This window comes from Pristiophorus japonicus, chromosome 15 (assembly GCF_044704955.1).
Source record: "Pristiophorus japonicus isolate sPriJap1 chromosome 15, sPriJap1.hap1, whole genome shotgun sequence".
In the NCBI taxonomy this organism is placed as follows: domain Eukaryota; kingdom Metazoa; phylum Chordata; class Chondrichthyes; family Pristiophoridae; genus Pristiophorus; species Pristiophorus japonicus.
The window spans coordinates 135,079,398-135,096,498 of record NC_091991.1 but is presented as its reverse complement, the minus strand read 5'-3'; the positions used below and the strand labels follow the sequence as shown (position 1 = coordinate 135,096,498).

The following is a 17,101-nucleotide window of genomic DNA, read 5'->3' as shown; positions in this document are numbered from 1 at the left end:
TTTTACTAATCTGTCACCATTCAGATAATAATCTGCCGTTCTGTTTTTGCCACCAAAGTGGATAACCTCACACTTATCCACATTATACTGCATCTGCCATGCATTTGTCCTTTCACCTAACCTGCAGCCCCCTGCAGCCTCCTAGCATCCTCCTCGCAGCTCACACTGACACCCAGTTTAGTGTCATCTGCAAACGTGGAGATATTACATTCAATTCCTTCGTCTAAATCATTAATGTATATTGTAAATAGCTGGGGTCCCAACACTGAACCCTGCGGCATGCCACTAGTCACTGCCTGCCATTCTGAAAAGGACCAGTTTATTCCCACTCTTTGGGCCCAAGTTTCCACACGCGCCTAGAACGGCGCAGTCCCGACCTGGACGCCCGTTTTTCGCGCCACAAAGTGCGCCTAAAAAAATCCTCGGTATTCTCCACCTACTTGCAGGTCCTCTGGCCCTCGGCGCAGCCAGCACGAACTGTGGGGGGGCGGAGCCAGGTCCCTGCGCTGAAAACAGTGCTGGGACCTCTGCACATGCGCGCTACAGTGGGCACGCAAGTGCAGTAGCTCCAGGCGCCGAACTGTGTGGGAGGGGCCCGAAGCACGCAGCCCCTAGCCCTGGCCTAATGGCCTCACTGGGGCTGCGTGGATAAGGCTCCTCCCACGGCCAGCTCATGCTCCCCGCGCCCCCCCCCCCCCTGCCTCCGGACCAGACCCGACAGCCGCTGCCCCCCCCCCGCCCTGCCTCCGGACCAGACCCGACCCGACACCCGCTCCCCGCTGCCTCCGGACCAGACCCGACACCCGCGCCCCCCCCCCCCCCCCCGACTGACCCGACCCGAGCTCCTGTTCCCGCTCCCCGCCTCGCGCTCCTGTTCCCGCTCCCCGCCCCCCCGACTGGACCCGACTCGACCCTACCCGCACTCCTGTTCCCGCTCCCCGCCTGGACCCGACCCGCGTTCCCGCTCCCCACCCCCCCAACTGGACCCGACCCGACCCACGCTCCCGCCCCCCGAACTGACCACCCCCCCCTCCACTGGACCCGACCCGACTCCCATTGGACCCGACCCAACTCCCGCTCCCAGACTGGATCCGACCTGACCTTCCCCCCTCCCTCTCCCTCTCTCTCCCCCGCTCTCTCTCTCCCCGCCCCCCCACGACCCGACCCGAACCGAACCGGTTCGAACCTCCCCAACCCCACCCCACCCAACGCCACCTACCTGTAAATCTGGTGCTGGGGACGGGCCCTGCCCGAAGTCTCGGGCCGGCCCGTTCAGCTTTCGGTCCCGAAAGGCCTGCCTGAAGCACTTTCACACAGGTAGGAAGATGGTTTATTTAATCTTTTCTTTGCTTATAAATGTTTATTCAGGTTGGATTTATTTGTATAATATTTGTATAAGTATAAATAAGGATTTATTATCCAATTTAATGACTTCCCTCCCCCCCCACCTCGTTCTGGACGCCTAATTTGTAACCTGCGCCTGATTTTTTAATGTGTAGAACAGGTTTTTTCAGTTCTACAAAAATCTTCACTGGCTCCATTCTACTTTAGTTTGGAGTACGTTTTCACTGTGGAAACTTTCAAATCAGGCGTCAGTGGCTGGACACGCCCCCTTTTGAAGAAAAAATTCTGTTCCAAAGTAGAACTGTTCTACCTGACTAGAACTGCAGAAAATAAAATGTGGAGAATTGCGATTTCTAAGATAGTCCGTTCTCCACCAGTTGCTCCTAAAAATCAGGTGCAAATCATGTGGAAACTTGGGCCCTTTGCTTCCTGTCTGCCAACCAGTTCTCTATCCACGTCAATACATTACCCCCAATACCATGTGTCTTAATTTTGCACACTAATCTCCTGTGTGGGACCTTGTCAAAAACCTTTTGAAAGTCCAAATACACCACATCCACTGGTTCTCCCTTATCCACTCTATTGTTACATCCTCAAAAAACTCTAGAAGATTTGTCAAACATGATTTCCCTTTCTTAAATCCATGCTGACTTGGATCGATCCTGTCACTGCTTTCCAAATGTGCTGCTATTACATCTTTAATAATTGATTTCAGCATTTTCCCCACCACCAATGTCAGGCTAACCGGTCTATAATTCCCTACTTTCTCTCTCCCTCCTTTTTTTTAAAAAAGTGCGGTTACATTAGCTACCCTCCAATCCATAGGAACTGAACCAGATTCCATGGAATGTTGGAAAATGACCACCAATGCATCTACTATTTCCAGGGCCACTTCCTTAAGTACTCTGGGATGCAGACTATCAGGCCCTGGGGATTTATCGGCCTTCAGTCCCTTCAATTTCCCGAACACCATTTCCTGGCTAATAAGGATTTCCCTAAGTTTTCCCCTTCTCGCTAGACCCTCGGTCCCCTAGCAATTCCGGGAGGTTATTCGTGTCTTCCTTAGTGAAGACAGAACTAAAGTATTTGTTCAATTGGTCTGCCATTTCCTTGTTCCCCATTATGAATTCACCTGATTCTGATTGCAAGGGACCTACATTAGTCTTCACTAATCTTTTTCTCTTCACATATCTATAGAAGCTTTTGCAGTCAGTTTTTATGTTCCCTACAAGCTTACTCTCATATTCTATTTCCCCCTCCTAATTAAACCCTTAGTCCTCCTCTGCTGAATTCTAAATTTCTCCCAGTCCTCAGGTTTGCTGCATTTTCTGGACAATTTATATGCCTCTTCCTTGGACTTAACACTTTCCCTAATTTCCCTTGTTAGCCATGGTTGAGCCGCCTTCCCTTTTTTATTCTTACACCACACAGGGATGTACAATTGTTGTAGTTCATCCATGTGATATTTAAATGTCTGCCATTGCCTTTACACAGTCAACCCTTTAAGTACCATTCTCCAGTCTATCCTAGCCAATGCACGCCTCATACCGTCAAAGTTTCCTTTCTTAAGTTCAGGACCCTTGTCTCTGAATTAACTGTTGCACTCTCCATCTTAAATGAAGAATTTTACCATATTATGGTCACTCTTCGCCAAGTGGCCCCAGATGACAAGATTAATCCTCTCTCGTTACACAAGACCCAGTTTAGGATGGCCTGTTCTCTAATTGATTTCTCGACATATTGTGTCGAGAAACCAATTAGAGAACAGGCCATCCTAGACTGGGTCTTGTGTAACAAGAGAGGATTAATCTTGTCATCTGGGGCCACTTGGCGAAGAGTGACCATAATATGGTCTAGAAAACTGTCCCTTATACACTCCAGGAAATCCTCCTCCACAGTTTGGTTAGCCCAATCAATATGTAGATTGAAGTCACCCATGATAACTGCTGTACCCTTATTGCACGTGTCCCTAATTTCCTGTTTGATGCCATCCCCAATCTCCCTTCTACTGTTTGATGGTCTGTACACAACTCCCACTAAGGTTTTCTGCCCGAAGGTGCTGCCTTAAACGATAACAATTTGCATTTTTGTTGCACCTTTTACATAGTACAATGCCAAAAAGGGATGAGTTCACAGGTGTTTCAATGAAGGACCTAATATTCCAGGTCCCGAACTACACGTTGAAGGGTGGAAGATGCCTGTGCATGGATTTTTTTTAACATGTGGTGGCCGTTGCATACCAGCCACCACACAGGCTTGACAGAGCTTGGTCTTGGTCCAGTGGCAAGGGTTAACCAAGACAGCTGGAGACCAGCTCTGCTGCATGGATCTGGTGCGCACACATAATGCAGTGTGGGCTGGCCCATGCTGCCCCTGGGCCCCGATCACATCGCTCCACGATCACTCGCCGCTCCTGCTGTACCTGTCCACTTGGTACAACATCCCAAGATGCTTCTCATGAGCCTAATCAGACAGAAATTGATACCAAGCCAAAAAAGGAGAAATTGGAACAGGTGACTAAACACTTGGTTAAAGAGATAGGTTTTAAGCAGCAAGGAGAGGTGAAAAGGCAGCGCAGTTTGGGGAGGGAATTCCAGAGATTAGGGTCTATATGGCTGAAGGCACGGCCACCAATGGTGGAGCGAAATAAGTGGGAGATGCACAAGAGGGCAGAGTTGGAAGAACGCAGACTTCTCGGAAGGTTGTAGGGCTGGAGGAGACAACAAAGATAGTTGGGGGGGGGGGGGGGGGAAGTCATGGAAGGATTTCAACGAGGAAATTTTAAAATCAAGGTGTTTGTGGACCATTGTAAGCCAGTGATCACAGAGGTGAACGGGAACTGGTGTGAGTTAGGATGCAGGCAGTAGAGTTTTGGATGAGCTCAAGTTCATGGAGGGTGGAAGATGGGAACCTCGCCAGGAGAGCACTGGACTAGTAGAGCCTGGAGATACCAAAAGATACTTTGAAATACAAGTTATTGTTGTTATAGTTCCACATATTAGTTATTGTTTGCCTTATACTAAGCATAAGAATTAAAAATAGGTATTTTTCTGGATACTTGAAGTGCCACAAAAGAAGTACGAGTAGGGGAACTGAAAGATATTCAATGAGTTAAAAAAAAATGTTCATTTGGATTCAGCCTAATTAACTGTAGATCTATATTAAATCATACTGTGCAATTCTACAGCATTTCTTAATCTAGACTAAAATCCTACTTTCCATCTGCATGTATGACAATTTTCAATACAGTCTTAATAACATTCTGCCTGTGTAAATCTGTTTCAGCAGGCCTCGGTCTTTTGCATCTTATGCACAGGTGCACAGGACTTGATGTGCTTAATTTAAATTTCAATCCCCTTTCCTTTTTATAATCAGTAGCATGAATACTATAGGAAAGCAGAGAGCAGGCAGCAAAGCAAGCATCGATTCGAACTGAGTTTCCATTTCCAAGTCGTTGCCAAAATACATGATAATTGAAACATGCATCATAAAAGAAATTCTAGATAAACACATGAAAAATTTTACTTTATGAACAGTAAAAATGTAATAAATGACACAGGTTTTACAAAAAGGAACATCCTGTATATCACGATAATGATAGGAAGCAAATCCCCAAACCACTACAAAAGTTACGCACAACCTACCAACATAGGGATACAACAACAACTTGTATTTATATAGTAACTTTAACATAGTAAATCATCCCAAGGTGCTTCACAGGGGTATTACAAGCTGTACAAAATTTTGTTTTTCCATCTGCAAATTTCACAAATAATTAACTGATTTTATCACACTGCAGAGTCTCTGAACACTCAGCAGCTGACGACAAGTTAATCTCCACTTTAAATGAAAACAAACAAAATTTGAGTATTCCTCTAGTGGTTCAGTGATAAACCGCATCACTGATGTAGTAATAACCGCATAGACCAGAAAAGTTCCAGGTTTGAACCCTCGTTTGCAATAAATTAGATCACCTCATCTCAGATGGCAGTGGGTGGTAGGATCAGAAAGCAAAAATAATAATCATCAGCTTGTGTTCCCACTCATAGTTACTGCCCACAGAATTGCACAGTCTATAGCATAGAAACTTTCAACATATCCTACTATTCCTTTCTCGCTCATGTGTTTATCTAGATGCATCTACGGTATTTGCCTTAACTACTCTTTGTGGCACCAACTTCTACATTCTTACCACTTTTTGGGTGAAGAAGTTTCTTCTGAATTCCCTATTGGATTTATTAGTGACTATCTTATATTTATGGCAGGATTAGGGCAGTATTAGTTCGGGTTGAAAGTGTTTGTCATCCCCACCCCTCCAGTGTCCATAGCTGTTGACAATTAATACAGGAATATAGAACATAGGAACAGGAGTAGGCTACTGAGCCTGTTCCACCATACAATGAGATCATGGCTGGTCTGTATCTTAACTCTATCCACCTGCCTTGGCTCCAGATCCTTTTATATACCCATGTCTAGCAAAAATCTATAAACACAGATTTAAAAGTATCAATTGAGCTAGAATCTATTGCTTTTTGTGGGAGAGAGTTCCACACTTCAACCATCTCCTGAATGGCCTGGTTCCAATTTTAAGGCTGTCTCCTTGTCCTAGACATCCCCTCCCCACTCTCCCTCTTCCCTCTTCCCCCCCCCCCCACTGACAGAAAAGGTTTCTTTCTACCTCCCACATCAGTTCTTTTCAAAATCCTAAAAACCTTGATCAAATCACCCCTTAACCTTCTATATTGCAGGGAATACCAGCCTAGTTAATGTAATCTCTCCTCATAATCTAACCCTCGGAGCCCTGAACATTCTGGTGAATCTGTGCTGTACTCCTTCCAAGGCCAATATATTCTTTGAAGTGCGGTGCCCAGACCTGTATATAGTACTTCACATGTGATCTAACCAGGCTTTGTACAGCTGTAGCAAAACTTCCTCCCCTTCATTAGCCTGTTTGATTATTTTTTTGTCCCTCATGACTACTCTTTAGTGATCTGTGCATATGGACCCCAAAATCACTTTGGACCCCCGCTATTCCTAGCTATTCGCCAATACTCGGATCTATCCTTTTTTGGTCCAAAATGGATGACTTCACATTTACCTGCGTTGAAATCCATCTGTTAGTGTTGCCCACTCACTTAATGTCCAGGCTGACGCATGAAGAATGGCTACTTTGGTGGGGTACCAATGGGCTGCTGGTACCCAGAGAAACAGACCCCAGGCTGAGACACCACCATTGTAGGAGAGAAGAAAATGGGTTGGGGGCAAAAGAGAAGCATCTCCAAAAATGTCAAGTTTCATACCTCCACAAGCAGGAGATCATTTATTTACCAAAATTCTCATTTTTCTACATTAGGTTTTCCTTGCATTTCCTCAGAGGATTTTACTTTCCCCCACAGACAGAAATGGAAGAAAGTGCTCAGCTTTTCACAGCCTTTAAACATTTCTGTGTTCTTACTTTGCAACAGATGAGCATCTATAAAATTAGATCATTCATTGCACAAAAAGGACTAACTTCCCCAATGGAAGTAACAGATCTCAGAATCCTGTAAATAAATGTGACGTCATTGAAGAATGGCAAAATAACTTCATTGGATCACAAAGTTTAACCAAAATGATTAGGTTTGGTGACACAATTCTACAAGTGCTTATCTAACGTGGTTTAAATAGAGAGTACAAAGGCTGTACTTTGTCATTTCTCTCATTGGAGAAAGTACATGATGAGTACATGAAGAGAACAGAAGAATGAGCTGTGCTTCGTATCTCACCAAAGTCACCAGAAGCCAGCAATTACTGCAAACCTAGGGTTTGAGTTATCTATCATTCAATGTGTGCTTAACTTACGACATCTTCAAACAATACCTGTTTTGCTCTTCCAGTTCGTCCTTTCTGTTCATCATGGCTACAATGGCTTGTCGTAGTTCATCTGAGAAAGCAAACCTTAGGTTAACAGACATACTGACAATATAAATTATGCAAAAATAACTGTTTCCTTGTTCCGCTCATTCCTGTACTAGAAATACCATGTTTCACTTCTCCAATTCTTTCTAAGGTTCTATTCAAAATGGATGTGTGCTGGAGGACTGCATAGAGGCTGATGTAATGCCCATTTTCAAAAAGAGAAACAAAACTAACCCAACAACAACTGGTATTAATATAGCTCCTTTAATGTAGTGAAACATCCGAAGGGGCTTCACATGAATATTATGAGATATAAAAAACACAGGGAAATAAAGGCCAGCTAATTTAACATCTTTTGTTCGGAAAATTTGAGAATCTTCAAATTAATCTATCTAAATTAAGAGAAAATAATTAGAAACAGCCAACACAGATTACAGAAAGCAAGATTGTGCTCGACAAATTTGAAGAGGTGACAGATATGGTAGATGGAGGGAAATGCAGTGGATGTGGTGTCCATGGACTTTCAGAAAGCCTTTGACAAGGTACCACACACATGGGACGATTGGAGAAAGTTAAGTGGTATGAATTTAGGGGCAATTATAGAAAATTGGATTAAAAACGAGTTAGAAGGGAGGAAACAGAGAGTAGTAGTTAAAGCAGTTTCTCAGAGTGGGTGGAAGTGGGTAGCGGTGTTTCACAGGGTTTTGTTCTGGGGCCACTTCTGTTCACAGTGTACACCAGTGATTTGGATGTGGGCTAGAAAGAATGGTGTCCAAATTTGCAGAAAATACTGAAATAGGAGATAGAGTAAACAATTCCGAGACCAAAGGAACTGCAAGAGAATATGAACAAGATGATGGAATTGCAAAAAGAGAAGTGGCAAATGGAATTCAATGTCAGTTAATATGAGGTGGTACGTTTTGGTGAAAAAAAACTTTGAATGGGGGAAAGCTGGATGAAGTGGAAGAGCAGAGAGATTTGGGGATTTGGGTTAGCAAAACATTAAAAGCAGTACCTCAAATACATTAGATCAATAAAAAAGATAATGAAATATTCAGTTTTATGGCGAGCGATATATAATATAAAAGTTGAAATCTAATGGTGAATCTGTATAAAACCTTAGTAAGACCACAATTGGAATAGTGTGTGTAGTTTTGGGCTACACACAATAGATAGGATGTTGAGGCACAGCGCAGATTGATCAGAATGCTATCTTGTATGAGGAAATGCAAATATGAAGACAGACTTGGAAAATTGAGGCTGTTTTTGTTAGAACAGAGGAGATCACAGGGTGATTTGATAGTTTTTCAAACTATGAAGGGATAGTTCAGACTAGACTGGTTTCAGTGATAGAGGTGTCTAGAACAAGATATAACATTAAATGTAAGGTAAGGACAGAGAGCAGGAGATACTTTTTTTTACACAGAGGGTTTTGAGGCTGTGGTATACATAAAGCTTAAAGCAGACACCATAGCAACTTAGGAATAGGTTAGATAAGTGGTTGAAAGAAAAGAGAATAAAGGGACAAGGAAACAGAGCGGGCACGTGGAATTAAGACAACAACTTATGTGAAGGAATGGTAGGGACCAAATGTTTTCTTTTCATGTTGTGTACAAAAACAGTATTTTATTTTACATTAGGAATAAAATCTTAGCCTGTACACTTAACATATAATTCACTAATTATTGACATTTCTATTTGTAAATCGAGGACCACAAGGGATTACTATTTAATGTGCATTTTCTCTAATCGCATCGAATGCTGTATAATTTCAGAACAATTTCCAGTCTCTCAGGGCTGTGCAATAAAGAAGCTTGAAAATAAATGATATTAACACAAGAGAAAAGGCAACACAAAAGATCCAAATAAATTCAAAGGATTGTGACATGTACATGCACACATAACTGTAATGAAAAATGTATTAGCAGGACTTGAATTTCAAATTGCTTTTTCAACAAAACCCTCTTAGGTTTTGCAACATGGTCATTTGGTCACAAGATTAGAAGAGGTTGTAAATTGTCTCAGAAGACAGGCATTATTGCTTTTAAGAGAAAATAACAGCAAAAGAAAAAAAATCTCATTCTTGTTAGCATATTAATTTACTTTAGCAAGGACATACAAGCATACAAAAGAGGCAAATATATTGCCAATATTAACAAAAACCCCAAATCTAATATGATACACAATGTCTACATTTGCTTGCTGCAGTTAATGTGGAGAGAAACAGATGTCTTTCCTAATTGTCCTGTAATTTAGCTATTAAGTTATGCAGAGAATCAAACCAGGAACCACTGTGAACCTCAGAGGCACTCAAGGACACTGGTGTCCACAGGAAGCTTGAACTGTGGTTCTCCAGAGAAAATGGCAGCAACTGATCGCAACTTCAATCTTATTCTAATGAGGAGTCACCTCTCCACAGGATTGGGAGATATCTTGAGTCATGGAGCTACTTCCTTTGAAAGATGTCTGAATGATGATGGGCTACCCAAGTAGGTCAATGTTGGGGTGGGTTACCCAGTCACCTTTGGTATTGGTTTAGGAACTTGGGCTCCAACCTCTGCGGCAGGCCTAACCCCCAAAACACATTGGGGCGAAAATTCCAGTGGGAAGCTTCTTTCAGACGAACGCCTCTGACCCAAAATTTTTTTGTGAAAGTACCTGGTGGTCCCGGAGGCGCCTTGGATTCCGGTCAGAGGCCTTCCTTTCCCGCACTTCGCAGTGTGTCCACGTCTTGGAGATATGGACGGAGATGCTGGAGTCACGTGGGACTGGACAATCAATCACAGTATTCTCATTGCTAGTAATGGGAACTCCGATTTTACAAGTTCCCATTACTATCAATGAGAAAAAAAAACCCTACAACACCCAATCACAACATAATAAAAAAAACAACTCACATATTTAAAATTAATTGAAATTAAAGTTAATTAAATGTTTTAGAAGAAATATATACTTGTTGAATTTTTTTTTTAAGTGTTTTAATAGGGTTCAAGTGTTTTAATAGGGTTTAAAATAAACTTCTTAGTGGACAGGGTTTTTAAAACATAAACATGTGCACTGAAATTTTATTTTATATGTTTTAAAACTCTTACGCCGGTAAAAGTAGGCTATATGCCTGCTTTTACCAGGCGCAAGATTTTGAAAGACATTCGCTGAGCAAGAGTTGGGCAAATAGCCCAGTCTCATCTGTATGGACGTCCTCGCTGCAGGGATGCGGAAGATCTGTCAAGACAAATCTTGATGGATTGGAAAAGCCGATTTTCGGCGTCTGCACAATGCGCGCCAAAAACTGGCTTTTGCGAGGCCTCGCCAAGTCCGTACGGAATAGTAAGGCCGGGGTTTCAGGGCCAATGTTTGATGTGCAGTTTGCTTTATGTATGCATTTGGATAAGATCACTGACCAGTACACTGTTAGTTTTTGGTTATAATCTTTCTTTAAATTATGTTTAAAAAGGATTATGTTAAGGTCACAAGTTCAAGCACACTGTGGAACCAGTTGCTTCAGCAGATTCACATCAGTTCCTGAAAGTGACTTTTCCTTCATGATCTGGAAGTCGTACCTGTTCAGTAATGACACTTGGGAGAGTTTAATTAGGGGATATCTTGAGTCATTGATTAAGGACTAATTACTTTACTTGCAGTAATTTGTTAACTGCATTAAGTTTAGTTTTTGCTCATCTTCTTAGGCAGTGAAAGAATATTAAACAGGCTAAAGAATATTTATTTACATCAGTGGAACTATCAAGCAATTCAATAAATAATAAAGTATAAATATAATGAAAATAGCCTACAAGGGTTAATTTCCCTTCTTGAGAAATGTCCCTGTATAATGGTTCCTTGCCTAATCAATTCTGTCCCTCTCTGACCTATCACACTACTTCCATCACAGTGTCAAATAGAACTGAATTACGATGCATATAATGCTAGCATCAGAAAACAAGTCCTCGGGCTAATCATGGAATGAACTGTTGAACGGAAAAGCTTTGCAGTCTCTAACTCATTGGGGCATCGGAGCTATCGCCTTAGGAAATCACAAATGTGGCATTTCCTGACACAAGCATATAATGACTGATAATATCTGTTTTACTAACAAGTTTGCTTTTGCATGCTTAGATAGGTCTCCAGGAAAACCATCTTAATCCACTTTACAGTTCCAAAATACAGCTTAACATGACATTCAGAAACAGCACCTTAAGAAAGCTAAATACAATTTCATTTACAAAACATCATCCATTTTCAGGTTACCAAATAAACACAATGGATCTTCCTTTTTACTTTAAACAGGATATTCTGTTATTTCCATCGATGCAACCATTAGCAATTTAAATCAGTGACCACCTGAACAATATTTTAAACTGTCAGAAGCACATTCACACATTTGTGACAATGACAAATGAATGGCAACTAGCAAATAGGCACAATGAATTCCACTTGCGAGTTTTTAAGTTTCCTGACACTGTTTTTCCAAAGCAATCCTTTTTAGTGCATTCTCATTAATTTTTTAATCCGAGTCATTTTTCGTAAATTTCAACTGTCAGTCTATGTGCAATTTCCACCCATATCTACATTTCATCGTTCTGTTCTTGTTGCTCAAAACAGATGGAAGTGTTTGCAGCTCACTTCAAATGGACAATATAATAAACATTTCTACAAAATTGCAGCAGCCATCACTCCAGAAAGTGACAGCCTTACTTAACAATTGTACTGTGCAAAGATTAATCTTGGATGTTTCTCTGAAACAAACTATGTTTCTGGAGTGAAACTCCTGCATTGGCAATTCTTGGACTGAGTTCACTGCATTGAGAGCAGGAGAGGACCTGGACAGTAAACAGGGACATTTCTACACCATAATGAACAGAATATCCTAATCTCATTATCAAGGCCCCAGTTTTAACCCTCGATATCAAGATTTTGAGGACAATATCACAATGTGAATAACATACGCAGAAAGGCAGAGAAAAATGTAATATAGTACGAGAGGAAGTTTGCAGGGAACATTAAAACGGATTGCAAAAGCTCCTATAGATATGTAAAGAGAAAAAGGTTAGTAAAGACAAACGTAGGTCCCCTGCAGTCAGAATCAGGGGAAGTCATAACGGGGAACAAAGAAATGGCAGACCAATTGAACAAGTACTTTGGTTCAGTATTCACTATGGAGGACACAAACAACCTTCCGGATATAAAAGGGGTCAGAGGGTCTAATAAGAAGGAGGAACTGAGGGAAATCTTTATTAGTCAGGAAATTGTGTTGGGGAAATTGATGGGATTGAAGGCCGATAAATTCCCAGGGCCCGATGGTCTGCATCCCAGAGTACTTAAGGAGGTGGCCTTGGAAATAGCGATGCATTGACAGTCATTTTCCAACATTCCATAGACTCTGGACTAGTTCCTATGGAGTGGAGGGTAGCCACTGTAATCCCACTTTTTAAAAAAGGAGAGAGAGAAAACAGGGAATTATAGACTGGTCAGCCTGACATCGGTAGTGGGTAAAATGATGGAATCAATTATTAAGGATGTCATAGCAGTGTATTTGGAAAGAGGTGACATGATAGGTCCAAGTCAGCATGGATTTGTGAAAGGGAAATCATGCTTGACAAATCTTCTGTAATTTTTTGAGAATGTTTCCAGTAGAGTGGACAAGAGAGAACCAGTTGATGTGGTGTATTTGGACTTTCAGAAGGCTTTCGACAAGGTCCCACACAAGAGATTAATGTACAAAGTTAAAGCACATGGGATTGGGGGCAGTGTGCTGACGTGGACTGAGAACTGGTTGGCAGACAGGAAGCAAAGAGTAGGAGTAAATGGGTACTTTTCAGAATGGCAGGCAGTGACTAGTGGAGTACCGCAAGGTTCTGTGCTGGGGCCCCAGCTGTTTACATTGTACATTAATGATTTAGACGAGAGGATTAAATGTAGTATCTCCAAATTTGCAGATGACACTAAGTTGGGTGGCAGTGTGAGTTGCGAGGAGGATGCTATGAGGCTGCAGAGTGACTTGGATAGATTAGGTGAGTGGGTAAATGCATGGCAGATGAAGTATAATGTGGATAAATGTGAGGTTATCCACTTTGGTGGTAAAAACAGAGAGACAGATTATTATCTGAATGGTGATAGATTAGGAAAAGGGGAGGTGCAATGAGACCTGGGTGTCATGGTACATCAGTCATTGAAGGTTGGCATGCAGGTACAGCAGGCGGTTAAGAAAGCAAATGGCATGTTGGCCTTCATAGCGAGGGGATTTGAGTACAGGCGCAGGGAGGTGTTACTACAGTTGTACAGGGCCTTGGTGAGGCCACACCTGGAGTATTGAGTACAGTTTTGGTCTCCTAACCTGAGGAAGGACATTCTTGCTATTGAGGGAGTGCAGCGAAGGTTCACCAGACTGATTCCCCGGATGGCGAGACTGACATATCAAGAAAGACTGGATCAACTGGGCTTATATTCACTGGAGTTCAGAAGAATGAGAGGGGATCTCATAGAAACATTTAAAATTCTGACGGGTTTAGACAGGTTAGATGCAGGAAGAATGTTCCCAATGTTGGGGAAGTCCAGAACCAGGGATCACAGTCTAAGGATAAGGGGTAAGCCATTTAGGACCGAGATGAGGTGAAACTTCTTCACCCAGAGAGTGGTGAACCTGTGGAATTCTCTACCACAGAAAGTTGTTGAGGCCAATTCACTAAATATATTCAAAAAGGAGTTAGATGTAGTCCTTACTACTAGGGGGATCAAGGGGTATGGCGAGAAAGCAGGAATGGGGTACTGAAGTTGCATGTTCAGCCATGAACTCATTGAATGGCGGTGCAGGCTCGAAGGGCCGACTGGCTTACTCCTGCACCTATTTTTCTATGTTCTATGTTCTAACTGGATTACTGAGCCTTGCAGAGAAGCACGAGAACTGAAAGCCCACATAGTTTAGGAGAGATTTTTCCAGAGATTGAATAAATTGTAAATCTAATTTTTCTTCCATTGACCATGAAGACTGAGCTCCTCAGAATGCAGATTACATACTTTCTCTTTGTATATTCCAAAATTCATAATCCAGCATTGTAACTGCAGCTAAGGGAAAGGTAGCATAATAGTTATGCTACTGGACTAGTAATCCAAAGACCGGGAGTAATAATCCAGAGATTTGAGTTCAAATCCCACCATGGCAGCTGTGGAGTTTAAATTCAGTTAATTATATAAATCTGAAATAAAAAGCTAGTGTCAGTAATGGTGACCATGGGCTCAAGTTTCAGTCCGTGCCTAAAACAGTGCGGCTCCGAGAGTCATGCCTGATTTCCGTGCTCAAAAGCGCGTCAAAAACTTACGGAGCAATTCTCCAATTCGCAGCTGCTCCTTTCCAGCTCGGCGCGGCGTGGAGAGATCTGCGGGGGGCGGGGTCAAAGTGTGGTGCCGATTCTGAGACTGCAGGGGGGCGGGGCTAGGTCGGAGAAGAGGACGTTGTGCCGGCAGCACTGCACGAGCGCGCTGGAGCGTGCGCGTATGCGCAGTGTGAGACAAACATTGGCACTCGACTATTTTTAAAGGTAAATCAGGAAAAGTGCTGATTTGTTTTGTGGAGCTGCGGAAAGGCTTGTGAGTGAAGGAATGCCTTAAGCAGCACTGTTGAATAAATCACCTGCTGAAATCAGTGAGTGCTGCTTTTTTCTGCTAAACTTCCAGAACAGATGCTGCATAGGTGCATGCAAAATAAGGACTGTGTGTTTTGAAAAATCAGAGTGTCAATTCAATACAGCAATGGAACAATGTCCACCAAGAACAAAGAATTTCTTGCATGAGGAAGTGGAGACATGAGTTAACGTCAATGAGCAGAGATGGCAGGAGCTGGATACCAGCAACAAAGGTCGCATAAAAGTGCCACCCAAAGAAATGAAGTAACGCTGGAACCAATTTGTAGAAGATTACTGTGCAGTGGTGAATACCACGAGATCTGGAAGCCAGAAAAAAAATGGCACGACTTTGGTCAAGTAGTTAGAGTAAGTAATATTTTTATTTTTTAATGGAATTGTAATTGTAAATGTGACTATCTGTTTATGTTCCACCCTGCAGAAAGACACACTCTGTAAAAAGTTATATTTTAATCTTTGCAGAAGAAATTGGCCCACAACAAAAGGGAAAGAACTCGAACAGGAGGAGGCGTGCTAAATCTGCATCCACTGACAACCCTTGGAACAGAGGGTCGCTGCTTTGATGAGTCGTACATGGAGCAAAGCAATCAGTACAGCACAAGCTGGGCCCACACATGAGGAAGAGGGTAAGTCCTGAAAATGCATCGTGCCCCTTCAAATCAACCTGTTGCATGGCCTGCTATGTGTGAGAGTACTCATGCCACCCATCCTGCCCCCTCCTCTGCTGCTAAACATTTGACTGTTCTGATATATTTTGCAGAAGATGATGATGATGATACCAACCTTGAAGATCCTGAAGATCCAGAACAAGAACAACCAGATGCGGACGATCCAGACTGGCTGCAGGCGGTGATGACTGAAATGTTTTCAGGGGAGATCTTCCACCTTCCGTGGTTTTGATTCCGACGTTGCGGGTCCCAGTGGTGCTGGTGTTATAATGGAGCAGTTTACATCCACTGACCCACCATCCCAGCCCACGGCTCGATCTCTAGTGCTGCCATTTGGAACACCGAGCGTCCCACTGTCCCAGCCCGCGGCTCCCACTCTCGTGCTGCCGTTTGGAACACCGAGGGTCCCACCGTCACAGACCGCGGCTCCCAGTGTAGTGGTGCCGCGAGGCAGACCCAGGCAGAGGAGAAGGAGATTGAAGACACACTCTCCTGAGATGCAGTGTGAAACAGATGCAGCTCAGGTTGTGGCATTGGGTGTGGAGGTCAATCAGCTTACCCGATCACTCGTGTGCAGCGTCAGTGCAATGGGTGAAGCAGTAACGGTACTGACGGGAGAAATAGCAGTAATGGCACGGGAAATGAGGGAGAGAATGTCCGAGAGAGTGCAATCGACGGCACAGGCCCTCATGGAGGTAGCTGCTGCAATCAGGGCACACATCCCCGCCAATCAAATGACACCCCCATGAAGAAGTGAACATTCACTGAGATGTGGATGAGAGATGATTGCAGCCTTTCTTTGTTGCTTTTGTTCTTCTTGATGTAACTGTAGTAATGTTTTTCAAATTGAAATTGTTTTGTAAGTTTTGTAACTTTACAACTTATAAGTGATCTTAGGGTTTTGAAGTGATCTTATAGTGTAAATGCTCTCACATTTTGTAACTTATTTAATTTTGCACCTAAAAAATAATCTTGAAGTTTAAGTGATCTTAAAGAGTGTAAGATTTTTCACATTGAAATTGTTTTGTAACTTTACAAGTTTATCAGTGTTCTTAAAGAGTCATATTAAAAAGTAAAGTTTGATACAACAAATATTTTATTGCACCGTTAACTTTTCAATAAAATATTTTTTCATTAAAACTGAATCATGTTCCATTAACACAACAAAAGAGAGGAACAACTGCAAAGAATAAACATGTCCATGCGCAACAATTGTCGCAGAGCCCTCAGGCATCAGTAATTGAAGTGTTCACGAATGAGTTGCTGGTGCAGGGCTCGAGCAATCGTTAAAGGAGCACGATGGACCGCCCTCCTCCGACCTCGTGCTCCGGCATCAGGCACTTGCATGCTTTCCTGATCATCGCCATCATCTTCATCCTGCTCGTCAGGCATTGGCCCCTCATGTGGGTCTTCTGGTTCCACTACCAGCTCCTGCTGCCTCATGATGGCTAAGTTATGCAACATGCAGCACACAACAGTGAAGTGACCGACAATCTGAGGAGAGTATTGCAAGTGGTCTCCTGAATGGTCCAGGCATCGGAAACGCTGCTTCAAGAT

At 42.8% G+C, this 17,101-nt stretch overlaps 1 protein-coding gene across 5 annotated transcripts in view; it reads right to left on the bottom strand.

Annotated features, from left to right (window-relative positions):
• Positions 1-17,101, bottom strand: part of snx29 (sorting nexin 29) — a 751,140-nt gene that overhangs the window by 533,933 nt on the left and 200,106 nt on the right. For all 5 annotated transcript variants that reach the window (XM_070856731.1, XM_070856732.1, XM_070856735.1 and 2 more), the window contains exon 12: positions 7,204-7,267. In XM_070856731.1, the coding sequence (XP_070712832.1) occupies positions 7,204-7,267 (64 nt within the window). The remainder of the gene's footprint in view (positions 1-7,203; positions 7,268-17,101) is intronic.